Consider the following 26,448-nt stretch of genomic DNA (forward strand, 5'->3'; position numbering starts at 1 on the left):
TATTTAACCATTCAAGTCAGCAAGTGCTTACTCTCTTCAAAACACTGGGTGAGCAACTATGAAAATACAGACATAAATCCCATATGCTCCTGTTTTCAAATGACTTCGTGATACAGTGAAGGAGACAGTCATTTGTACAGATAATTATATAAAACAAAAGGAAATAAATGTGAGTACAAGTATAACCAAGGTGGTGAAAAACTACAGAATGAATTACCAATTCCAAGTAGAGGAAGCATTTCTATAACTCATAGGTTTCAAACACAAGTGTTAACAAGCACCAGTCAGACAGCCTAAAACATTAAGGACTGGTAGGTGGGGACTGCTATAAATGGAAATGGAAAAAAGACCTGCTAAATATGACATCACCTATTTAGGTCTAGCCTGTTGGGAGGAAGGCTGGCCCAGAGTTCCAAATCATCTGGTATTATAGGACTCTCCTTAACATCCAAATATTCATGTGCAATATTCCAATATTTCGATGTTAGAATACAATTCAGTTTATTTTTGAAAATGTAGGGATGATCAAATCATATTTGAAGACAATATGCAGCCTAAAAATCAATACAGAAGCACTTAGACTTAAAGGCTGACTATAATTTTATCTAGCAGGGAGAGGAGAGATTCAATTTCCAGAGCCATAGCATTAGTTGTATAGCAATATTATGTAGGATTAGATTCTTGGACCACTTTTCTTCATTGTTTAACATTTGAGCACACAGCCATTTGAAAAGCTTGCCATCGAAGTGGCTTGCAATCCACATCTAAAGCTTTGGAGAACTTTAAATTCAAGGTGTGTGAAATTGGAGCTCAAGTTGGGGAATCAAGTATATTCACTTAATATTCATCAGTGAAGGACATGGTAGAAGCGGCAGAAACAAAAGTCTGAAAAATCACCCAGAATGAAGGATCTATTATGACCAATTTGGATATACTACATATTAAAAGTTTTTGAGAAATAAAAATAATACTAACACTTAAGAATGCAGTATGCTTAACATCAAATTTTGTAATTAGGACATAGCTCAAAGAAAGAAGGGCAAGAAAGTAGTTGTGAAGTTCTGAAATTTAAAAATAATGTTATTTGCTTATACAACCTGGTGAAATATGATAAGTTAAAATATGTTTAACAACTTCACTGATACATATTTAAGATATTTACTTCAATATCTTAAGTACATATCCGCTCAGCTGTAAAACAAGCTCCAAACTTCAAAACCTTCATAAAGACTTAAGTTATGCAGTGTACAAAATATAGTATACATTTCTTTCTACAGTTGCTAAAGAAGACAATTTTTAGCTTATGTAAAATTCAAAAGCAGAAGTAATATTTCTATAAGAATTTTTATTTCAGGTACTATTGAGTATCAGCTAATCTAAAAGTTTTAAGATAGTTGAAAATGTCCTATAATGAAAGAATGCAGTGATTTGATGGCCTCAAGTCCCATGAAATGAAGCTTTCAGAAGATAGCTTATTTTAAAATGTACTATATAATAATTAGATTCATTTTAACGCTACAGGATTAAAAACAGTGTTATTTAGTGATTTCTATTTTAGATTCACTTAGTATCTTTCTTCCAAAAAGGGAAAATAAGAGCTCAGGAGAGAGGCAGCAGTTCTGAATTATAAAGCATCATGTAAAAATAATTCAGCATACCAAAATGAAAAATGGACTGATTGATATTCAGTGTTGCTCCTGGAGTTTAATTTTACTCTAGCTGTATTACAACATGAAACTGTAATTCTCTAGTTCGGAGTTGATAGCATAAATTAAACTCACCGATCACTGAGATTGCTTTTTCTATAGTTAAATTCTGCTATATTGTGAAAATGGCTTACACATGAAAATTTTCCTTTGTTATACAAGAAAAAAAAATGCACTCTCCTTTTCTGGAGCAATTAAATCACACAATAAGTAGCAAGTTATAGCTTCAAAAAATATAATTCATAGTCAGTATAGTATAATTTTTGAAATGTTAGCATGTATTTAGCAGTTGTAGTCCATGTCTCTTGGGATAAAGTGGAAAGAGATGTTTTTCATCTGTGAGTTGTGGATTCAGTATCATTGCAACTGTAAAGTGCTAACACTTTCATTGGCTCTAAAACAGAGTGAAAAACTGAAAGCATTTTTCTATAGTGAAGTATGCCAACCGTCTCATTCATGGTTAAAGAAAATGGGGGGAAGGGTGTTTTAAGCAGTGAGACGTGAAGGGCGAGCAGTAGGCTTGCCTGTCACTGAGGCTGATAGCTTGGCGATGGTTGTATATCATCTACCCTTCAGTGGCTCATGAAGCCCATCTCAGCTGAAATGCAAACATGCAGTGTGACACACTTATTTTTCATCTTCAGTCCTGATAGTTTTGGTCTTCCGGTGCCTCATTAAATTGTTTCATTTCCCTATGTTCACCACAGATGTGCTGCCACCAGTTCCAGGCCAAGGGGATAAAACAGCAACGATGCTCTCAGATGGAGCCATTTATAGTAGCATTGACTTCACTACCAAAACCAGTTACAACAGTTCCAGCCAAATAACACAGGCTACCCCATATGCCACGACACAGATCTTGCATTCCAACAGCATACATGAATTGGCTGTCGATCTGCCTGATCCACAATGGAAAAGCTCAATTCAGCAAAAAACAGATCTGATGGGATTTGGTTATTCTCTACCTGATCAGAACAAAGGTAACAATGGTGAGTCAGGTTCTTGTGTCCTGAGGAGGTATTTTCATATCATTTGTGCATGAGATAGAAATTAGTATTTGTTGTTTGACTTAGTGATTCATTACCAGGTTTACTACCTAAACTAAAAAAAGATACCAGCATGTTTCCAGTAACTTGAGTAATTCCTACCACCACCACCGCCACCACCACCACCACCACCACCACCACCGCCGCCGCCACCACCACCTCCTCCACCACCACCACACACCAGTGCCAATCGGTTTCATCTTTTAGCTCTTTTTCAACCTAATGATCAACAATCCATCTCTACTTCCATTAGGGCAGGGTAGACAAAACATTCCTCCACTCTCCCACAACATCTGCTTCTGAGTTGCTAACTGCATGTTCTGCATGGGCTTGTGCTGTGAACTAATCACATGATGCCACTATGACCTCTGCCCTTTAACCCTTAGCCTTACTTTACATTCCTGACTACCGATTGGCTGAGGGATTGTCTAATAGAATGCCACACAACCAGTCTCAGGATTTCAGCACCACCAGCTCTCACAACAGCTCAGAAAGGAGTGGCAGTCTCTCAGGTTGGTCTCATCACAGTAAGGAGAAATATTTGTTTGTCACCAGCGTATGACCTGTGTTCCTAACAACCATGAAGATTTACTGAATCACAGCTCACTGTCAGGCATTTATCTGTCAAATGACAACAGTTTATGCTAATGAAATCATGCCTTGGTGGGATAAAAGGGAAGAGAAAAATCACTGTCCCCTTTTATATACTAACTCTATGAGGAAATATTTAAAGAAAAATTATGCCATTCTACTAAATACTATTCATTAAAGAACGAGTAAAGAGAATTTTATAATAAAAAGATCATACATGAAAGTCAATTCCATGTTATAGATACCAAAAGATGAATTCAACTAAAATGAAAATGATTTTGGAGTAGTTCATAATATTAGTATATCATTGATGTGACCTCCTATTTTTGGACAAGATTTCAAAATACCATATAATAGGATTTTTTATCTATTGAATGATATTCTACTGCACTATACAAGAAAGTTAATATGGGAAATTAATATTTAATTTCCAAAAAACCATATAATCTTTGATATTGATAATTCTTTTATGGTATAAATTTTAATATGTATTTGAGATATATCAGCTAAAGTGACAATCTATAATGATGTCAGTATCATATAGCACAAATGGAAAGAAACACCCTTTACTGGACAAAAATATATACCTATTATAATGACTTATGAATGAAATTTTCCTGGCCCAAAGATCCTTACCTGTAAAATGAGGAGGTTGTAGTAGACACACTCTAACTTTCAACCATGACATATACATTGTATGGCTGATGACTTTGTGCATTTCTAATTTATTCCATGACCCCACTTGTTTAATTTGTTTGGATTAACTATATGCTATTTGTTTGTACTGAGATTTTGTTTTATTTTTTTAATTACAGGTTATTTGTAAAAGACTATAGTGTATTATGGCATGTCACAGGCTACCAAGCATCAAAGCCATAAAGAGTTAAACTTTTTACATCATTAGGGTAACATTTTCTAAATTACTTTTCCTCAGGAGATGGAACCCTTTCAGTCTGAAAATGTTAATGCTCCCTCTTCCCTTCAAAATGGGTCATTTGCTCTTCTTGCCTATTGGTAGAATTAGCTATATTATAGAATCCAGAAAATGTTAAACATCTGTTATGAATTTAAACGGGTTTAATAATATAGGAGAACTTTTTGAATGACCTTATATGTCATTTAGACTGCCATTTATTTATAATAAGTCTCACAATTGTTCTGAATAATTAAAAAGTAATTTATCCTGGGCTTCCTTTTTATTTCATTAAAGATATGCAAAGTCACATGCAGTATGTAAAAATAAATCTATATACTATAATCCATGGATTACTTAAGACTTTTAAAAATCTTTCTTTAAGTATTCTATATGTGTTGATTGCCACCACCAAGTTTTAAAAGTTGTCTTTTGAGTAACTGTAAGCAGAACACAATTCACAATAGTACTTAGTGCTTTTTTGAATCCATTAATCTCCTGAGTGACATTTATATATATCTATGAATTATATTAACTACTTCATCTACATTTGAATACAAAATTACTTAAATCGATGATAGAAAGCATTCGTTAGTAGGTGAGAGTGAAGTGATTATTCTCTTTTTAGTTTAGTTCAATTGAGTTTAATATTAGAGTTTTGTCTTATGCTTATAATCATAGGTATGTTTCCTAAGACTTAAATTTAAGATCAAACCACCTTGTGGATAGCTAATCATATGGTATTATAAGATTTTCTTAATTTGTGCATAGCAATGTAAGCAATTTAAAATAATCACAGTGATAAAAGTGGACATTTCAGAATTATTTGAGTGTATTACCCTCTTTGAAACACTTAATATTATTCAATATATAAGTTCTGAGCACTTCCATTAAAAATCTAACCATTAAAAATATAAAATCACCAGCCTGAGCAACATGGTGAAACCCCATCTCTGAAAAAAAATACAAAAATTAGCCAAGCATGGTGGCACTCGACTGTATTCCCAGCTACTTGAGAGTCTGGGGTAGAAGGATGCTTGAGCCTGAGAGGTTGAGGCTACAGTGGATGTGATCGCACCACTGCACTCCAGCCTGGGTGACAGACTGAGACCCTGTCTCAAGGAAAAAAAAAAAGTATATACATAGTATATATATACATATATATTAATATACACACAAATTAAAGAGTTTATATATGTAAGTCATTAAAATATGCTCCCTTAAAAGATAATATAGGAAATTCTCACCTTAAAGTGATTGAAGGTTCTTTGTTTGCAAGTAACAGCAACAGACTGTGGCTTACTTCACTCAAGGTTCAGATCTCAGAGAATGTAAGTGGCTTTGGTTCTATGTATGCTCTCCACCATGCTATGAACCTACCACTGCTCACTGCTAAAAGAAGTCAGGTGTGTTGATTTGTAATCCTACACGTACTGCCCATAATGAGAGAGCAGAAATTTCCTCAAAAGAAGAGAAAGTGATTGTTGGATAGAAAGCCCTCACATATTTCTTCTATGAATCACCCATTTCCCAAATATATTTTTAAATCTGTTTGGAAGAGTAGGTAATGAATGGCTTTCTTGAATTTTGGACAATGACTTCAACAGAATTCAGGGCTCTGGAAGTAGTAATTTCCAGTAAAGAAAGCTGCTACACTCTGAATTCTGATTTTTCTCTTACTGGGTGAATGTGGACCACGTAACACTCAGAATGAACCTCAGTTGCTTCATCTATAAAATGGAGATGCAAGAACTTGTCTATTTCTGTTACTCAGTTCTGGTGGTGACCACCTAACATTTCTAAAAGTACCATGGAAAACGAAAAGCACTCTCTCTATATATAAATAAATAAGGAATAAAGGAGGTGAAACTAGAGAGAAAGCTATGGAAGACAAGTAGCTCAGTCTGTTCCCCTTTTAATCATTGAAACCGAGTTCTGGTACTGCAACAGAAGAAATGGTTCCTGTCTGATAATTTTGCTGACTCATCAGGAAACAAAGGATTAAGGTTCATCTACCTTAAAGACAAACATTACAGATGTATATTCAAGCAAGTTTATTGTTATTCTGAGTCAGGCTGTTTGTGGGATACTCATAGGGCCTGGAGAAGTTGGGAGTAAAGAAAGCTTTAGAAATCAAAAGGAGCTGGATTTGCTCTAAGATAGAGGATATGGGGGAAAAAAAAGAACACAAATGAGTGGCATTTATTGAATGTTCTGTCCATTCTGAGTAGTTGATATGCATTGTCTCTTGTAATTCTCAAAATAACTGAAAAAAGTAGTAACTTTATATCTGTTTTACATGTGCAAAAATGTAGGCAGTAACTATTGAGTAACTTATCCAGTAAGTGGGAAACTGGTCTGTAAACCCAGATACAAAACTCTTATCCTCTAAGCAAAAGATATCTGCTCTCCTTCCTCTTAAAATCTTTTATTCTACCAAACAAGTATAATACAAGGCAAGGTGAAAGCAATTTGTGTGCAGGGATGTTCTTTGAAATATGTGTGAAGGTGTGCATGCTATGTGGAAAACACACACTATTTTATAACTGGCAATAAATTATATATCCAGTTTAACAGTTTTATCCCTTCCTGGTGCTCAAATATGTTCCTATTAAATTACATAATATTCAACGTGGCTGATGCAGATGAGTAATTGGTAGAAGTAAAGGGAATAGTAGGCTTCTAGTGATACTATAATATATTGCTAAATAGCCCTGCTACAAATAGTTTTTGCTCACAACTTGTGGTTCCAGAAAGATGAAGTCGAAAGAATCAGTAAGATTTTTGGCAGATATTGCTGTAGGCTGTGGTGGGAGCCACAGAAGTTATATAGTGTCCCCTGAAATGTCCTTTGTTATTCTGCTCCAAGAAATACTCATTCCTCATTTAACTGTAGTCCACTTTTAAGGAAGAAGCTTTATCTACTTAATTTTGGAAGAGTAAAAACCATGGCACTGTCCAAATGATAAATTGTATTTTTTATATTTCATTAAGCTCCATGTAATCCTAGATATGGCTCATATGCTGCTAGCTTACTTTCTTCTCATATTTTGTGCATGAATTCATTTGTATTAGAATGCTACTGAAACTGATTACTGTATTAATTTTTCCTCCTTTTTGGAATATTATATGATGTTATGCTTAAAATAGCTAAGAACTATTCACATATGCAAAAATAATTGTGCCATTCATTAGTTAAAAAGTCTATAAAACGTATCTTCGCAAAATATTTACAGGTATTTTCCTGACTGTAGCTGATGGATTTTTATCAGTTACTTTTGAGATAAAAATTGTTACCCTTCCTGGATTAATTAAATTGAATAAATTCTAATGGAAAAGTTTAGCCTATATCCTTAGACCTTGCATTTTCCACTGAGAGAGATTATGCAAAAGAGCATTATAAGTGTACTAAAATTTGACATTTAAAAGAATTTGTTATGGCCCATTATTTCCTCTAACAATGAAAACGCGAAGGCAGCAGACGGGAATAAATCAATAAGCATGCTTTTGATACAGCAGCCATGTTTTTGGTTCATTCAGCTCTGCTGTTAATGCACTGGGGGAAAAAAAACAGTATCATTTTGAGTGATTTATAAAAATGTTTTTCTGATTATATCATTTCATTGTTTATAGCTTTTAACAACTCCAACATACTGATTCTGGTGTTTTGAAACATAAATACATCTTGCCATCTGATGTATTCTCTTTATTCTGCTATTTGGCATCTCTGAATAAATACGTTATTACTTTCAGGTGGGAAAGGTGGAAAAAAGAAGAAAAATAAAAACTCTTCTAAACCACAGAAAAACAATGGATCCACTTGGGCCAATGTCCCTCTACCTCCCCCCCCAGTCCAGCCCCTTCCTGGCACGGAGCTGGAACACTATGCAGTGGAACAACAAGAAAATGGGTAAAGATATTTTATATACTAGCAAAATGGCCAGGGCTCTCCTCTCCTCTCTGTTGTTCATTTTTGCCATCATCTTATGTTCTCTCACTGTTTCTTTTGCCCCCCACCACCATGTTCATTGCATTTCCCCCTCTTTCATTGTTTGCACTGTCTATATATTTTTAGCTGATAAATACAAAACAGCACATATTGAGGACTGAGAATCCTTGGCCTTCAAGTGCCTTAGATTGTCTGCAATCATGATAATGCAGCCTCCATTTATAATATTGCTTGTTAGTTTGAAAGCAAGTACCCACAGCTCTGTGAACTAAAGAGCCACTCCTGAGAAGGGCTGAAAAGGGAATTAAAATAACCTTCTTCATCATCCCTTGCAGTTCTCTAATGACTTGATGTCTGGCCATAGCAGGGCGCCACTGTAGAGCACCATCACAATGGGATAATTGTAGGGACCTGGCCAGTGGGTAGAACTTTAATCATCAGCTCTGATGGGAATTTAGGGGCCAGAACAATAATAGAGCCAATGCACACTCTGTAATGAAACCTTTTTAAGATACAAAATTTTCTTCGAGGGTCTTTAAATGGGACCAGTTTCCTTATTCTTTCCCAAATGTCTCACAAGAGTTAGTTTTCCTCTGTTACTTTAAGCCTTAATTGATTTTAAATACAAAGACACTGATATTTTTTATCCTCTAATTCCAAGAAAAACAAAAATTGGTCAAAAAATCATACTGTTTCCTTTTCTAGTTTAATAATTCTGAATGCTTTGTCTTCCTTATAATTCCCAGGTCACTATTTATTTTGACTGGGCCTTTATGTAAGCTAAAAATACAGGAAAAAAGCAGTTTTTCTTTTCACAGGATTTTTTTTTACTTAGAAATATTTAGATATTAAAATAAATATATTTATTTCTATAATGGTTGTTTATTATCTTGGCTTAAAAAAATCACATATACATGTTTATAAATTTCTTCTTCATCCTCTTTTCTTTGTACATAACTCCTGTCTTTGAAGTCTTCAGATTAATTTTTCTAACTAGAATTTTCTATGTCATAACATTGGCTTCCTTTAATGATATCATTTGCCTTTTTTGATAAAATAAAATATATATACATATATGCTCTATATATGCATTATATATGTATACACACACACGTGAATATTTTTTGTCTATGTCTTCCTTTCCCTCCAAAAGCCTTCATTTGTCTCTCTGAGACTGTAGCACTTATTATATATGCATATATTGTTATTTTACTTCTTTTAAGTTCACATTTGAAATGGGAAACTAAAAGTATATCCTGTGTCCTCCTTCTCTAACTTAAAAAATAAAATTCTGTATATGATCTTAATTTATATTAATGTTATAAATGCGTCAGTGTCACATAAATCATGAGCAAAGAAAAACCAAAGATGTGTATTCCACAAGAGATTAATACAGAGCTTAGAAATCTGCATTTTAAAAGCTATAGTCAGAGACTACAGACATGGGGACTTGTAAAACAGGAAGAGAAAGTAGTGCTGTTAAAGCTTTATATGCATTAAGTCTTGAACTCATATCACATGAAAACTGTTGATAATTTGGAAGGTTTTTTTTTCCCATTGAGTCTACTAAAATATACATAGACTATGATAATTCCTGTAACCCCCTGCAATAAAACCAATTAAATCAAAATCAATGCTAAACTTCTCACTTTATTTTATTATCTTGCAGTAGAATTGAAAATATTCATGAAATAGTAGATAGTGCAAATTTTTATTATTTAACACAAATTATTTTCAGTATAATTAAGATATAAAACACAAAATTGTTTCTACATATTTGGAAACTTTTATATATATATATGTATGTAGTTTGAGTTACCTTCAAGTTTTTGTTTGTCTTAAATACCTAGTACTTGCTAAAAAAAGAAGTTATCATTCTTACTAAAAATAGTGGTTAGATCTTAGCCAGTCAGTAATATTGACAAGAAAATTCAATTTCCTTGGTTTTTGAGCTCAGTTTTTAAAAGGCTAACACTTGAAAAATATTATTTTAATTATTTGTAATAAAAACATATTTAAAGTTAATATAAAAACAAATAAAAATTAATAGATTGGGCATGATTTTGTCAATTTTTTGATATTCTTTATACTTTTATGTTTTCTAATCGGTAAACCATATGATACTGAAAAAGAAAGATTATTGAACACAGTAGAGTATTCTACTATTCATAATATTAAGTAAGTCAAAAAAGAAATCTTCAGAATTGATCTTCTAGAAAATTTTTCTATAATTTAGAACCTTCATAATTGAGGTTTAAGCTTTTCTTGACATACAAAATATAAAAACTTCAGATACTTTTTTGCTCTCCATACTTATTAGATACCAGACAGTAAACATTATCCTGTTCCTGACACACACACATGCACACACACAAACACACACAATTTTGTATGATAAGCCCTAGCTGAGCAATGTGGAAGAACTAATAATCTCCCCGCAGAAAGGGGCAATCATGTATACCAGGGAAGCCAGGGGAAAGCTTGTAGAAGTTAAGTTTTGAGGTGAATCTAGAATCATTTACTCACAAATAATAGAAAAACATTTGGTGGCTGTTGGATGCGAGGCACTGAGCCAAAAATAAGGACAAAGATAGCAAGAAAACGTCTCTGTCCAAAAGTGGTCTAGCATTAGAATAGATTGTTAGTCAACAACTATAACAAAATTTTACTATTGCTGTGATTGTCTGTGCAAATGGAGACAAATTTCCCTGGCCAAAGACCAAAAATAAATAAATAAATAAATAAATAAATAAATAAATAAATAAATAAATAAAATACAATGAAAGATGAGAAAACAGGAAATAGCAGATAGTCCCATTAGTCTTCCTTTGGAAACCCCACCCTCTTTTCTTTAAGGTTATCTGCCTTAACTAAACTGTTGTTTTGGTTATTCCTAAAGCTTGCTCCTCTATTGTAGTACTCCTCATATTGCACTTAACTGCTTGTCTGTGCCCTTTATCAATTTGTACCTGATGTATGAGGCTTGTTGAGTTTGAAAACTGCATAGGGTGGCCTGGCGCGGTGGCTCACATCTGTAATCCCAGCACTTTGGGAGGCCAAGGCGGGCGGATCACGAGGTCAAGAGATCGAGACCATCCTGGCTAACATGGTGAAACCCTGTCTCTACTAAAAATACAAAAAATTAGCCGGGCGAGGTGGCGGGCGCCTGTAGTCCCAGCTACTTGGGAGGCTGAGGCAGGAGAATGGCGTGAACCCGGGAGGCAGAATTTGCAGTGAGCCGAGATTGGGCCACTGCACTCCAGCCTGGGTGACAGAGCGAGACTCTGTCTCATAAAAATAAAAGAAAACTTCATAGGGTAGGAGATAATCTAAGAAGACGTTTTGAAGCCAATTGTGAAGCCTTGTATGTCATATTGGAGTTCTGATGTTTAAGTACAGATGATGGATTGGAGGATGTGAGGCTGAGGCAGGTAGATAAAGCATGGAATATTGCAGCAGAATGGCTAATATCATGTAAATGATAAGGGAATAAAACAAAGCAAGGTCAATGGGTTGGAGGAAAGGTAAGTATTTAGGAGATATACCCAGCTAATGGTAATCATCACCCTGAAAATATTGTCTCTAGTTTTTTGTTACAATATTTAGTATTATTTCTAAAAGCTTAGCTATCATCAGTTTTCATTCTAAGCCTTTCCCCACAATATCAAAATAAATATCAAAATCAAATAAAAAGTATCAGAATATCAGAAGTTATCAAACAATTGCCCAAAGAAGAAAAGTATTTGTTAATTCAGGAATATAGCAATGATGGCAATGTTTTCTCCTATCAATATTCTTCTCTCAGCTTGACAAAAATATGTCAAAATGTATTAATCCCTAGCTATAAATACAGTGCATTTTATTATAGTCATATGATTCCAGGAAGAATTCTATGGTAATTAAATTGAAAAGTGGGGCTTTTCTTTGCTACTGCAGTTAGAGATTGGCAAGCTTCTGCCAGTGTTGAACTTTATTGTATTTTTATTAGTAATTTGGTATTTGTATCTGGCCTTTTACAAGTTCATTCACATGCAACATTGATTTGTTGTCATCTTTATCATTAATTGCCAGGCAAGACAGATATGATGCCTCATAGTTCACTGACAATAAGTCAAAGAACAAAACCTTCTCCAGGAAAGGTTGACCAAAAGATCTTTGGTTTGGCATTAGCAGCATTTTCACAGTCTTTTTCAATGTTACTACAAGAAAAAGTTGAAATTCTGTCACTCAAATAAGATGTATATCTGTAAAATGTGAAGGAAACTATAAAAACAGGGCTACACTTCATAAAATTTGTAGAGTCATCTGTTACTTTCTCATCCTTCTTCGGTAACTGCATGAAACCTAAGTATTTGTTGCTTGCAATGGATTAAGACATGAAGACCATAGAGATAACAGACCATTCTTCTCCTTCATATGATATACACCATGCCCCAACTTTCCTTCATTTATTCTTCCAGGTTCTTCTAGTCTTTTCTTTTATCTCATTTTCCATTTTTCCTCTTTTGGTACATGGTAAGTAGATGGATCTGTGGACATTTTTCAGCTTCGCTATCCCAAAGGGGTAAAGAATTTGCTCCTTCTTGTTCTAAATTATCTTCACACACACACACACACACAAAATGACACAGAAAAATTGGTGATAACTGGCTAGGCGCGGTAGCTCACTCTTGTAATCCCAGCACGTTGGGAGGCCAAGATGGGCAGATCACGAGGTCAGGAGATCGTGACCATCCTGGCTAACATGGTGAAACCCCGTCTCTACTAAAAATGCAAAAAATTAGCTGGGCATGGTGATGGGTGCCTGTAGTCCCAGCTACCAGCTACTCGGGAGGCTGAGGCAGGAGAATGGCGTGAACCTGGGAGGTGGAGCTTGCAGTGAGCCGAGATCGCGCCACTGCACTCCAGCCTGGGTGACAGAGCGAGACTCCATCTCAAAAAAAAAGAAAAAAAATAGAAAAATTGGTGATAACATTAATTCTAGTTAATGGGAATAGCTAATGAAATATGTTTTAGTTAATTAATGCATTAAGCAATGTATTTGACTAATGCCAAATACAATATTTATATGGTTAGGCTCTCCTTGGCCTGACATTATTTGATTAATAAAAATGAATTGAGTACACCAAATTATAACTTTTCTTAAGTTTTCTTAGCACATGATGCATATAACATATATTTCTTCTAATATATTCTCTATGAATTTTCTTTTTTTTTTATTTCATGTGTATATCCCCATTAGATTTTCAAAAGTAAGGATATCTTACTACCTATGGAGTTTCAGAAAAATCTTAGGAAATAACAGACTATTTCCATTTGAAAAATTGAATATGTGAACATTTTCTTCCTTTTTTCCAAGGTATGATATCCTTGGCAATGAACAAGTGTAAGTAAGGAAAGTGTACCCATTACTTTTTGGCAGAAAAAAGGACTCTTTTGTAGTAAGAGTTACAAAGTAAATTTAATTATATCTAGTTATGAAGCAGAACAGCACATTTCATATTGAAAATAGATAGTTCTCTTTTGATTAGCCTCCTCTTACGTATTTCTGTTTAACTTAATAATGTGGCTTAAGTCAGATAAATAAATTATGAAAAAAGAACAAAGCATTCTAATTAGTGGAATGATTTGTGTGTTTTCAAATCAAATCAATACATACGCGTATGACTTACTCTTTTTAAGGTGTTATATTAGATGTAACAAAACAAGAACAGTTCAATGTCATAACTGTAATGCACTTGAGTAAAAGGTAATATAAACATGTGAAAAGTTAAATACTAAAATAAATTAGTCAAGAGTTACAGAAACCAGCACTGGAAATGACATAAGACTGCATATAATCAATTTTCAAGGAAATGTACATCAAGGAAACCTTCATACAAGATATGGGATTTAGCCTGCATCTTGATGGATTTATAAGATTAAGATAGGTAAAATTGGAGGAGTACAGCTTATTGGAAATAAGTTGGTTCTTATAAATAAATGCACCAGGATGGGAAGAAAGTACAAAGAAAGATGAAAACAAATTAATTTATTTGAGTAGGAGATTCTTGTTGTTAAAAACTGTCTGAAAAGGTAGATTGCGGCTTAGACATATTCAATGGATGGAATAAAGAGAAGTAAATCTTCTTATTCAGACCATTCTGATATTTTCATAGATGAATTTGTAAGTGGTGGGCAGGATTGGTTAGAGGATGCGAAAAACTGAAAGCAGAAAATCCCACCAGGACAGTGAGTTACAATATTTTAAAGCAATAGGATCTTTTTTCCACATGAAATTTAATTGTGATCTCCAACATATAAAACAGATAAAAATGGCATCAATTTTTTAGAGCAATATGTTCTTTAAATTCAGATTAGCACTCATTATATAGTCAATTAAATGGGAATGCAGTTTAAATGATGGTATTTTCTAGTATAAAAATTGCTATTTGTAACACACTAGTGTGTGTCTGTTGTTTATAATGTCTAATATTATAATAGATATTTAGGAGGAAATATTCCTATCAAACCATACAGGGCTTCTGAAACAGGGTCTTGCAACTCACTTAGGTAGCCTCAGCAAGAGAATAAAATGGCCATGGAAATGAAAATAAAGGAGTTACAATTATAACTAACTTTGAAGGAAGAATCTTTGGAATTCGGGAAAAAGAATTTAGGGGTCTAAGGAAATTGAACATCCAAAGATGATATTATTCCCCCAAAAAACCAACCAACCAACCAACCAACCAACCAACCAACCAACCAAACAAACAAACAAAAACTCTTTCTGTAACTATCTCTCACCCACAGGAAAATTTCAAACTCCTTGTAGGGGCTGATAAGGCCTTCAGTGACCAGCCTATCCCTAACTCTCTTGCCTCTTCCATGGCCAATTTTCTTCTTTCTTTGCCAGCTCTTGGCATTTAGGGAAGTATTTGAACTCTTCAAATTCCTTTCTCTTCCTCCGGGCTTCCACACGTGTTGTTTAAAATGTTCCTTTTACTGGTGGTCAACATAGCCCTGCCCAACTCCAAAACTAGTTTAGACCTCCTGCTTTCTACTTTTGTGGCATCCTGCATCACTGATTATTTGTTTAATATCAGCTTTCCCCACTGAATTGTATGCTCTGTGAAATAGATTCAGGACCCTGACACATAACTGTCCAAAAAAATAAATTAAGAGTTTTTTTTAAAATAAAGTTTATTTTTACATCTGTTTTAGGCTTACAGCAAAATTGAGCAGAAGGTACAGATTTATCCCAGCCCCCACATATTGATAGCCTCCCCAACTATCAAGGTTCTCCACCAGAGTGGTACATTTGTTACAATTGATGCACCTACACTGACACATCATCATCACCTAGAGTCCATAGTTTACATTAGGGTTCTCTCTGTGTTGCACAGTCTATGGATTTGGACAAATGTAATACATGTATCCACCATTATTTTATAATACAGAGTGGTTTCACTGTCCTAAAATTCCTCTGTGCTCTGCCTGTCCATGGTTTCCTCTCATCTAGCCTCTGGAAACTACTCATCTTTTTCCTGTCTCCGTAGCGTTGCCTTTTCCAGGGTGTCAAGTAGTTGGAATCTTATTGTGTGTACCTTTTTTAGACCTTTCACTTGGTGATATGCGTTCAAGTTTCTGCCATGTCTTTTTATGGCTTGACAGCTCATTTCTTTTTAGCAACGAATAATATTCCATTGCATGGATGTACTGCAGTTTATTTATCCATCTACCTACTGGGAGACATGTTGGTTGCTTCCAAATTTTGGCAAGTATGAATAACACCAATAAAAATATACACGTTCAAGTTTTATGATAAATTCAGCTTTTAAACAAAATAAATGGAAAGGCATTCAAGTGAAAATATTCAAGAATCATCCGGACATTTATAAGTTACTCTTTGTAAGAGAGATCAAGACTAGAGATGTACATTTCTGATATTTACTCATATCACAGTTTCCCTAATGAATATCTCCCACGTACCAGAAACTGTATGAGGTGCAAGAAGTAGATGAGAATTACAGCTTTCTTGAATTTAAGAATCTCACAAAATAGTGGGAGAAAAGAAACACAGAAACAAATAATCTCAATATAATATGAGGAGTACCACAATATAAGTATTATGGAATTGCAATTAATTCCATTTGGAGTGGGGAAGAGAAGACTTCACAAAACTGATGACGTTTGAAGTGACTGGTTGAAGGAAGAGTAGGCAGTTACAAGCAAGTGATTTGAGAACAGTCATAAACAGATGCAGACTTTAGAGAAAAATATAGTATATGGATGTTGAGGAAATAGTGCGAGATTAAGCTGGAAAGATGGGTTTATCAGACTAGGATGGGTTTTTTAGACCTAGCTAATGAGTTGGAGAGGTTTTTTTTAATACTAGTTATAATCACTGAATAATTTTAGGCTTAAGCGTGATGTGAATGAAGATTTTAGAGATATAATTCTGTTGCACGTGTTTAACAAAGGGTGGAAGAGAAGATGATGATACCGCAAGAGTAGGAAAGCTAATGAGCTTGTTTACAGCAGGAAACTGATGTGTGATTGTGGGAGTGGGGGTGAAGTTTGGAGAAAGATTCACTAGGTATTTAAGAGGCTGAATTTATAAGACCACTATATCCAATAATATTATTTATCTTTTCCTTGTCTGTGTTTAAAAGGATGTTATAATCCATTTGATTTATGAAAGTATTCAGACTACAGAGAATTGAAATAAAAAAGCTATTGATTTTGTCTCATGGTTAAAACTTTTTGGATTAATTTTCTATATTCACAGACCACAGTCCCTAAAAAAATATGGTTTTAAAATAATTGTCATATTTTATACTCAAAAATTTTTAAAAGGATAGATCTCATGTTAAAGTTTTTACTACAATAAAAGTATTATTTTTATTTTATAGGGCAAGGTTTTGAACTCCTGTTTTATGATTTGCATTTGGATGACAAGATAAAGAGGACATTAGTTTCTACTGAGAAAATTAAGAGAATCAAAGAGATACTGAATGCATTTATATGATAGTCTTAATGACATATGGAATGAAAGATTGTCAGATATCTAGAACAAGAACAAGTAAAATTCTCCAATACTTCTTAGATAATCAATCAGCGATATTGGCATGTAATGTTGGTGCACAAGTATGAACAGGAGAAGGAAGCAGTTAAATCTACAAGCACTAAATTCATTAATTGTCTTTAATTAGCAATTTGGTTTTTCCACATGAGTAAGTTTGTTGGGAAGTTATTGCCTCTTGTAACTGTGGGGTAACAATTAGCTAATAAGGTCTTTTAAGAATAAATTGAGATATTGAGATAACAGATGTAATTACAATTAGAAATTAAGATAACAGCCAGGTGATTTACTGTGGTGACACCAACAGCTTCAGGAAGAAATAAACCGAGAGAACATTTCAGATACCATGTGGTTGCTACTTATTGCCAGTATAATTGTGTGCATGTATGTGTATGTGTATTTGTGTCAATGTGCATATTTTTCTCATTTAATTTCAGCTATGACAGTGATAGCTGGTGCCCACCATTGCCAGTACAAACTTACTTACACCAAGGTCTGGAAGATGAACTGGAAGAAGATGATGATAGGGTCCCAACACCTCCTGTTCGAGGCGTGGCTTCTTCTCCTGCTATCTCCTTTGGACAGCAGTCCACTGCAACTCTTACTCCATCCCCACGGGAAGAGATGCAACCCATGCTGCAGGCTCACCTGGATGAGTTGACAAGAGCCTATCAGTTTGATATAGCAAAACAAACATGGTAAATATCTTCATTAAGTCAAGAGACCCATGCTTTCAACACATGGAAATTTTTTTTTAGAATAAATTCACAAGAGATTCTGACAGAACTACACAGCTAGGGTTAAAAGTGATTTTGTATAACTCCTTAATCATTTAGATAAATGTATCCACTGAGAAATGTTAAATAATTTGGCCAAAACCAGAACTAGAACTAGAACTGGAACTGGAACTGGAGCTGTAACTGTAACTGTAACTAGAACTAGAACTAAAACTAGAACTAGAGCAAGAATTCAAATCTGCTGTATTTCAGGCTAAAGTGCTCTTGGCTACACCAGAATCTTTTCTAATTTATGGTTTATCTTCAATTAGCTTATCATTGAACTCACATCCCATGATGTAATAAAAGACTCCTTTTAGATTCCTCAAAGTGCCTGTGATTAATTCTGTATGTGGTTGTCAATATGTAAATGTGAGCTTCTGCAAATCACATATGGTCAGTATTAGTTATTAAAAGACTCTCTTTACCTGAGTTAAGTGCAAAAGAAAAAAAAAAGACAATACTAGTATCAGTAAATGCATAAAAAGCAGGAGTAAATCAAAAATTCACATTTCTTTTCCTAATCTATAAACTTTTGTAAACTATAGGTGTCAGTTTACCTAGGTATCCTGTGGAATTAACACAGATATATAAATGGGACTAACGCTAACAGTTTTATACAGGATTTTTGTTATTCAATCTTTCTATTTTAATTTTCAAAAGCCCAGGCTTTTATATCACTATTTTAAATCTCCATGTCATACTCCAATTTTCTTCTGTTGATTTACCCTTTGTGCTTGAAGTCTGAGTAAATTTTTTAAATAGTATTTGTTTTGTTTTTTAAATTGTTCTAGTCATGGGGATAAATAATTCTTATTCTCATTATTAATGAAGTATGTATTATTAAAATACAGCTAACTATACATAGAAAGAGATACCAAAAGGAAGAGTATTACTTGAAGATTATTACAAACAGCCTCTTTTCTTAAGATATTCTTGAACATTTTCCAACAGTCATCAGATGCTTTCTCAAAGGTCAAAGACAACTTACCATTAAACGCTATTATTTTTCATCAATCTGCTTTTAATAAAACATCACTATGTAAGTTGAAGCCAGCTGCTTCAAGAGCCACAGGGCTTCCTTCACGTTAACTAATGAAGCAATGCAGTTTGGTCATCTAAAGCACAGATTCAAGCTGAAGGGTTCTCAAATTTGCCACATTTTAGAACCATTTGGATAACCTTAAAATATATTGGTACCTGGGCTCCACTCCCAGAGAAAGATTCTGACTGCCATGATCTGGAATTTGATCCAGATCATGGGACAGCCAAGGTTGGGACCATTGCCATGGAGATGAACCTGTCTTACTAGCTGCATGACTTTGGGCAACTTGCTCAACATTTATATGCTATAGTTTCCCCATGTGTAAAATGATGGTGATGATAATAGTAATTAGCTCATATAGGAAATTAGAGGGCAGTCCCCAAGACAACCTATATTTCTGATACCAAGTACAAGTTTCAAGGGTCCCCAAGACCACCCTGAAGTTTGAGAATTCTCTATAGTAAGTCATAGAACTCACCAAAAGATTTTACACTCAAAGCTACAGTCTATTACAGTGAAAAGATACGCATTAAAATCAGCCAAAAGAAGAAATGCATAGGACAAGGTCCAGGAAAATTCCAAAAGTAGAGCTTCCAGTTGTCCTCTCAGTGGAATCATAGCGTTACTTTCCCAACAAAGGGTGTAACATTACACACCATGGAGAATTGCCAGCCAGGGATGGGCACACCTTCCTTGAGGTCCTGCGACTTCATTTTGGCTCTGTCACACAGACATTGTTGACTACCCATATGGCTGACCTCAATTTCCAGCCTCTCCAGAGGCTGAGGTGACACCATGCAACTCCAAGCCCCCCCATAATCATATTGCGATGCTTTTTGGAGTAGCCTAAGGCCTCTAGGTAAGCAGAGAGACTTTTATCACACAGGACATTCTAAGGGCTTACAGATTACCTCCCAGGAGTAGAGGGCAAAGGCCTAACTTCTCTTGGGTCGAGGTTCAATTCTTTGTTACATATCCTAGTTTTTGTGAGAATGAAATGAGTATGAACTTATATACTACTGTCCCTGGCTGTGTATTAGCTGTTATTAGTTAGAAAGGCCTAGGTTTTCACCCCTGAGTTGTTCACTTCTGTCTTCCCACACTTAGAAGAGTGTCCCACTTAGTAAATGCTTGATAGATATTTGGTAAAAGAATGAACAAATTAGTTCATCTCCACCTGCTGCAAATACCCATAGAGGACACCCTGTTTCTTCTTCTGAGTGTGTTCCTACTCAACCAGCAATCTTTCAGAATGCCTTGGCTGACTCCACATCTGGGAGTTATGAGCTTGCATGTGCTTCTGGTTTGGAAGTGACTCACCATCTGGGTAGCACATCAACATCATAGGACTGTTTAACAAATAATAATTCCCAGGCTCCACCTCCCAGGATCTGTTTCTATTGATTCGTGAAGTAAACAGCACAGTGCCTGTCACTAGAAGATATTTATAAATGTTATGTGTCCTCTTCCTGTATTTCAATTTACCTCTTAATTTTGCTTAAATAGGAGTACATTTTTTATTCCATCAAGGTATATTTGTTTTATCAAGAGGTATCAATTCATAAGCATATTGATGGCAACATTTATAGCAAGATGTGCTCATCTATCCTCAAGCTTTTCTGTACTAATACTTAGGAAACTTGCTATTTCTTCCTATTTTTCAACTAGCAGGCTGTGATGAATGCTGAATACTAACTTGGGGCCTGAACTTTCTAATCTGTTAAAGATTGAAGATTGGGATCTGATGATATTGAGGTAGCTTCCAGAATTAGAAATTTTTTTAACATTGAAACATCTAGAATCCTGTTAACATTGAGGTTGGTTACAAGTTCAAGAAGCCAGTTGGGAGAGGAATATTAAACAAATTCGGGAAGATTAAAATATTTTCCCCAAAGCATGCAAATGACAAAGAAAAATAATCTAATGTCTTTCATTCACCAGCCAACAATAAAAATGCATAGTACTTTTTAATATCTCACCTAAATAGCACAGCCTTTTAAATACCTTTTTTATGAAGGCAAAGAAAATACTTACTATGTTAAAACATGTAGTACACTCACTTTTTAATGCTGGTAACAAATAACAATAAATTCATTTCATTTAGCATTTTATGGTTTAGAAGAAAATCTGAGTAGACTCAAAGCAAATCAACTGGACCCTACTGCCCAGCTTCACACTTTGTTAGCTACCTGATTTGAAACAAGTCACTTAAATTTGACCTTCACTTTAATAAATTCTAAAGAAGGTTGGGCCAAGCATGATAGCTCATGCCTGTAATCCCAGCACTTTGGGTTGCTGAGGCAGGACGCTTGCTTAAGCCCAGGAGTTTCAGACCAACCTAGACAACATAGTGAGAATCCCACTCTACAAAACATTTAAAAACTAACTGGGCATGGTGAAGCACACCTGTAATGCCAGCTACTTGGGAGGCCAAGGCAGGAGGATCGCTTACACCTGGGAAGTCAGGGCTGTAGTGAGCCATGATCGCATCACTGCACTCCATCCTGGGTGGCAGAACAAGACCCCTTCTCTCCAAAAAATTAAATAAATAAATAAATAAATAAATGAGGGTTGATAATGCATGATCTATTTATTTCATAAGGTTGAGATTAGAATTATTTATTCATTGCAAAAGGTTTATTTAACACACTAGTGTTCTAAACACAGAGAATGCTTAGATGAATTGTTTATGCCTTTGAGGAGTTTAAGACTTTGTTGGGTGAGACAGATACATAAATAGCTACTAGAGCACAAATTAGTTGTGCCTACCCTAAACTGGGTTATAGTGAAAGTGGAAATAGCCTTCCAGCCTTGATGTGAGAGAGATTGTGTGGGGAGGAAGCCTTCTAGGGTGGGAAATGTGTTCAGGGTTGGGAGGTAGGGGATATTAGGTCCTCATGTGACATCTTTTCTTCATAAGGGCCAGCAGGCAGCATGGGTTACACAGACTGAGTAGAATTTTGACACTAAACTGGGAACAAAAGTATAATATTTTTGGAGAAAAATATTCACTTTAAATAGTTACTCGTGGCGAATATTCCTAGTCCCCTCTAGATGACTTCTTTTCACAAAAATACTGGGCCCGTATTTTTTTTTCTCCGTGTGTTATCCTATAAATACCAAGTGAAGAGTTTAATGGTTTATGTTTTCCTTGTTTGGTGAGGCTCGTATTCGTAACCATTGTTTCTGCTGGAAGCATTATGAACTCCTAAATTAGTTAATGGAAAGGAAGAAGACAGTATGAGTTACTATAGCATGCATTTAATTAAAAGTATGATTTTGTTGCATATTAATAAGTTGCTTTTCTTTTTTAAATTTCATTTGAATTCTAGGCACATTCAAAGCAATAATCAACCTCCACAGCCTCCAGTTCCACCGTTAGGTTATGTGTCTGGAGCCTTGATTTCTGATTTGGAAACGGATGTTGCAGATGATGATGCCGACGACGAAGAGGAAGCTTTAGAAATCCCCAGGCCCCTGAGAGCACTGGACCAGACTCCTGGATCCAGCATGGACAATCTAGACAGCTCTGTGACAGGTAACGGAACCAATTTAATAGGAATAACTGACCTATTGGTAACATTAAAATGCATCAAAAGTCAACTACTTCCTTATTGTAAGATTTATTCCACTCCATCTATTTCTGTAACATTTTTAATGTGTTAATATTAAATACAAAATTCAAAAAGGATTTGGAAATACTTTTGCTTTGCTGCAAAAATGATAAGAAAATTCATGAATTTTAAAAAGCTTTAAAGACATGAAAGAAAACTCAATTATATCTAGGGCTTTCATGAGAAGTTCACTCTACTAGGAAACCAAGTCTATTACATTAAAAACCTTGACTTTTAGAAATGATCTTTTTTTTATATATCAGGAATAACATATGAAGTGAATGCAATCTTAAAATGCTTCTTGATATTTCACTCTGTAAAATCATTCACTGATGGAAAGTAAGCACGTCTCCTGAATAAGCCACTTTAAGGTTGCACAAGGTATTATTTTTAGAATGAAGAAAATGTGTAGTGAGATAAACCATATGTTTATGCATTTCACATTGCTGCATCTAGTAAATGCTTCTCTTCCAAGAAATGCAGTTATTTTTTCTGTTTATTTCTTTGGCTTCCTCTTGCCTTGTTCATCAAACGAAAGAGTTGCATTGGAACTCTTCTATGATGATCCCAGGACTGAGGTATAACCTATTTTCAGGGATTTAAATGTACCAATTTTTTTAAAGAAAACTTTAAATCCTAAAATGGACACAATGAATTTGGAGAAAACTAAAAATTCAGTCTTTCTATTCAAATAGATATACATTGTTGGACACACAAGAAAATGCCTCTTACACGGCTGTGTAGACCGAGCTACTACAAACTGAAGTCTGGTCTCTGCATTTCACTGGGTCTTCTCAGAAGACCACTCATATCTGTATTTACCGTGATGACATCTTTCATCCTAGGAGATATTTTACCACAATCCCGCTTAATTCATTTTTATGCCAACAGCTTCCAAACTTTCACAGATTTTACACAATGTGTTAGAGTTCTACAAACACTGATGGGAACTGGTTTATGACAGGATAAAGCAGCATCAGCGCCTGTGATTTTCCTCTGTATTCCTCCCTGAATTACTCAATGTGTGATGCATGAGCCCATTTTTCAGTTTTTCTTCTTATCCAGGGGCTGGTCTGCTTGCCAGCCTAATTAAGATTTAAGAGCTGCAGATACACCGCTGTGATTTGAAATCCAGATCCAACCGAAGGTGACTGAGCACAAGTTAAAATCTTCAAATGCAGAGAGCTGACTTATTAGTGCACTATTATGTTAAGCCCCTTTGCCTGAATTTCCAGCATAATCTCCTTCAGGGTAAAATTCTGCATATTTTTGCATATTTCACTAATGATACTGAACTCTTTTCCATTAGGAATGCAGTAACAAATTGCAATAATGATGAAAAACAGTCAGCTATAGTCTGTGTAGTTCTTTTATTAAATATTATAATGTCAAAGATGATAAATACGTCTATAAATCAAGAGAATGCCATTTTGCACTTTTACATGCTCACCTGTGACATGTTAGGCTGCCTGATGTGACTGCAGCTCAAGCAGTCTGCGTTTCTCCTGTAGCTAGTGTAATGTTCATTCCAAATGAAGCTTTTATTGCTGAGAAAAAAAGTCTGGCTTCCTCCTTGAATTCACTGCTTAATTACTGCCATATATAAAAACCTCAGGGTGTTTAAGTTTGTATTCCATGATGAGTTTATCCTATGAATAATACATCTCTTTAGTAAAAGAAGTTGTGTTCTACACAAAAGTAGCCAAATACAAACTCACTTTTTTTTTTCCTTTCTCTTCCACAATAACTTTGTGGAGAAGGTGTGATCAAAGATTTAATTTGCTTTCTATGCTATGTGAGTAAGTGCTTATAAGTGTGTGTGTGAGAGAGTATGTGTTAGACGTGTGAGTGTATTAGAACGTGGGTGTGGGTGCTTGTGTAGGGAGTGAGTACATGTATAAATGTGTGAGAGTGTAGATAAGGTTGTAAGTGTGATATAGTGTGTGTGCATGCATGCATGCAGACATGTATGAGAAGAGCCCTGAGGTAGATGTATATAGAGACTGAATATTAGAGAAATCAGCATGCCAATGAATGTTGTTCTAACATGCTTATGTTTTCCTCAGACACTTAAGGCTAGTTTAATGGCGCTGAATGAGGTGGACAATAAAACAGGCATTATTTCTATGAGCTTTTTATGTTTTTAACATGGTAAGTGCCCATACAGTGGATGCGGATCATACCACCAATTACTTTCGGTTCTAAATATATTTGTGGTGTGAATAAATTAGTCATTACCTCCCCCTGAAATGCTGTTAGTTATTTTCACTTTCATGAAACTAATGACCATTTTATTAAAGAGATCTAACAGTTACAGGAGGCAGCATGGGTTACACAGTCCCTGAAACCCTGAAGCCAATCAGAATATTGGGTTCCAGTCCCTGCAACTCTGAAGCCAATCAGAATATTACTTCAATAACAACACTGGGATGGGCTGGTAAGCCAGTATGTAAAATTATGCAGGATTTTACTTGGATATATTGCACTTCACAGCTGCCACATTAGGGAATATATCAGCAGTTATCCAGGGACAGAGCCCATTTTTTTGTAAAGAAATAAGCATGTTAACTACAATTAGTTGTTTTTATAACAACTAATTTGTGAGGGAGCTCTTAAATTTTGAAATGATGTTCTATGAGTGGAAAAGGCTAAAAAAAAGAAGAAAATATCAGCAGTTCCATATCCCATAATCTCAGTACTGGATAATATGTATATTTGCAGGTCTGCTGTTAATATTTCTTTCTTCCTACAACAAACACCTATCGAATGCCTATTACTTCTAATCACTTGGCTAAAAATTTAGATTCAGTAATAATAATAATAGGTAACACATATACAACCTTTACGAAGTGCAAGGCATCTTTCTTTCTTTCTTCTTTTTTTTTTTTTTTTGTCGGAGTCTCACTCTATCGCCAGGCTGGAGTGCAGTGGCACGATCTCGGCTCACTGCAACCTATGCCTCTCGGGTTCAAGTGATTCTCGTGCCTCAGCCTTCTGAGTAGCTGGGACTACAGACGCCCACCACCACGCCCAGCTGATTTTTGTATTTTTAGTAGAGACGGGGTTTCACCATGTTGACCAAGAGGGTCTTGATCTCTTGACCTCGTGATCCATCTGCCTCGGCCTCCCAAAGTGCTGGGATTACAGGCGTGAGCCACTGCGGCCGGCCCATGCAAGGCATCTTTCTAAGCAGTAGCCTGTATTTTGTGTGGTCTCATGAGCTAAGAATGGTTTTTCACATTTTTGAAAGGGTTGTAGGAAAACAAGAAACTAACTAACAAACAAAAACTAAGAAGAATGTATGACAGAGACAGCAAAGCCTAAAATATTTACTATCTGTCATTTTACAGAAAAAGTTTGCTGATCCCTATTATAAAGTTTTAATGTATATTAATTCATTTGATCCTCACAACCCTATTAATAGTATTATTTTCATTTAATAGATTAAAAACAGAGGGTTTTAAAGCCTTTGTCCAGGTTACCTACCTGATAAATGGAAGAAGAATGTTCAAAATCAATCAGTCTTACTCTAAAGACAAATTATCATGATCCCTGCTCTGGAAACACACAACTTTCTTCTAATCTGAGGAATAGGTATATTTAAGAGGAAAATAATATGCTGGTTTGTTGCTTCATATGTGGAACTGAGTGTGTGTGTATATAAACACACATGAATAAATATGTATACAAGCACAACATATAATTTTCTCTCTAGAAACATTAGTCCTTTTTCCTTATGCATTT

General features: G+C 35.1%; 1 protein-coding gene and 1 long non-coding RNA gene across 32 annotated transcripts in view; one reads left to right on the forward strand and one right to left on the reverse strand.

Annotated features, from left to right (window-relative positions):
- ROBO2 (roundabout guidance receptor 2) overlaps positions 1-26,448 on the forward strand; it is a 1,748,609-nt gene that overhangs the window by 1,700,898 nt on the left and 21,263 nt on the right. For 15 of the 31 annotated variants that reach the window (XM_063602836.1, XM_063602846.1, XM_063602847.1 and 12 more), the window contains 4 exons: positions 2,414-2,695; positions 8,010-8,166; positions 17,707-17,967; positions 22,423-22,628. In XM_063602836.1, the coding sequence (XP_063458906.1) occupies positions 2,414-2,695; positions 8,010-8,166; positions 17,707-17,967; positions 22,423-22,628 (906 nt within the window). Of the gene's footprint in view, positions 1-2,413; positions 2,696-3,138; positions 3,265-8,009; positions 8,167-17,706; positions 17,968-22,422; positions 22,629-26,448 lie in introns of all 31 variants that reach the window. The other 16 variants (XM_063602831.1, XM_063602841.1, XM_063602842.1 and 13 more) reach the window with 2 other exon arrangements.
- LOC129397415 (uncharacterized) overlaps positions 1-26,448 on the reverse strand; it is a 320,007-nt gene that overhangs the window by 55,387 nt on the left and 238,172 nt on the right. Inside the window, exon 2 of the long non-coding RNA XR_008624770.2 lies at positions 17,757-17,917. This is a non-coding gene — a long non-coding RNA (uncharacterized LOC129397415). The remainder of the gene's footprint in view (positions 1-17,756; positions 17,918-26,448) is intronic.

The sequence above is a fragment of the Pan paniscus genome, chromosome 2 (assembly GCF_029289425.2).
Source record: "Pan paniscus chromosome 2, NHGRI_mPanPan1-v2.0_pri, whole genome shotgun sequence".
Classification (NCBI taxonomy): Eukaryota; Metazoa; Chordata; class Mammalia; order Primates; family Hominidae; genus Pan; species Pan paniscus.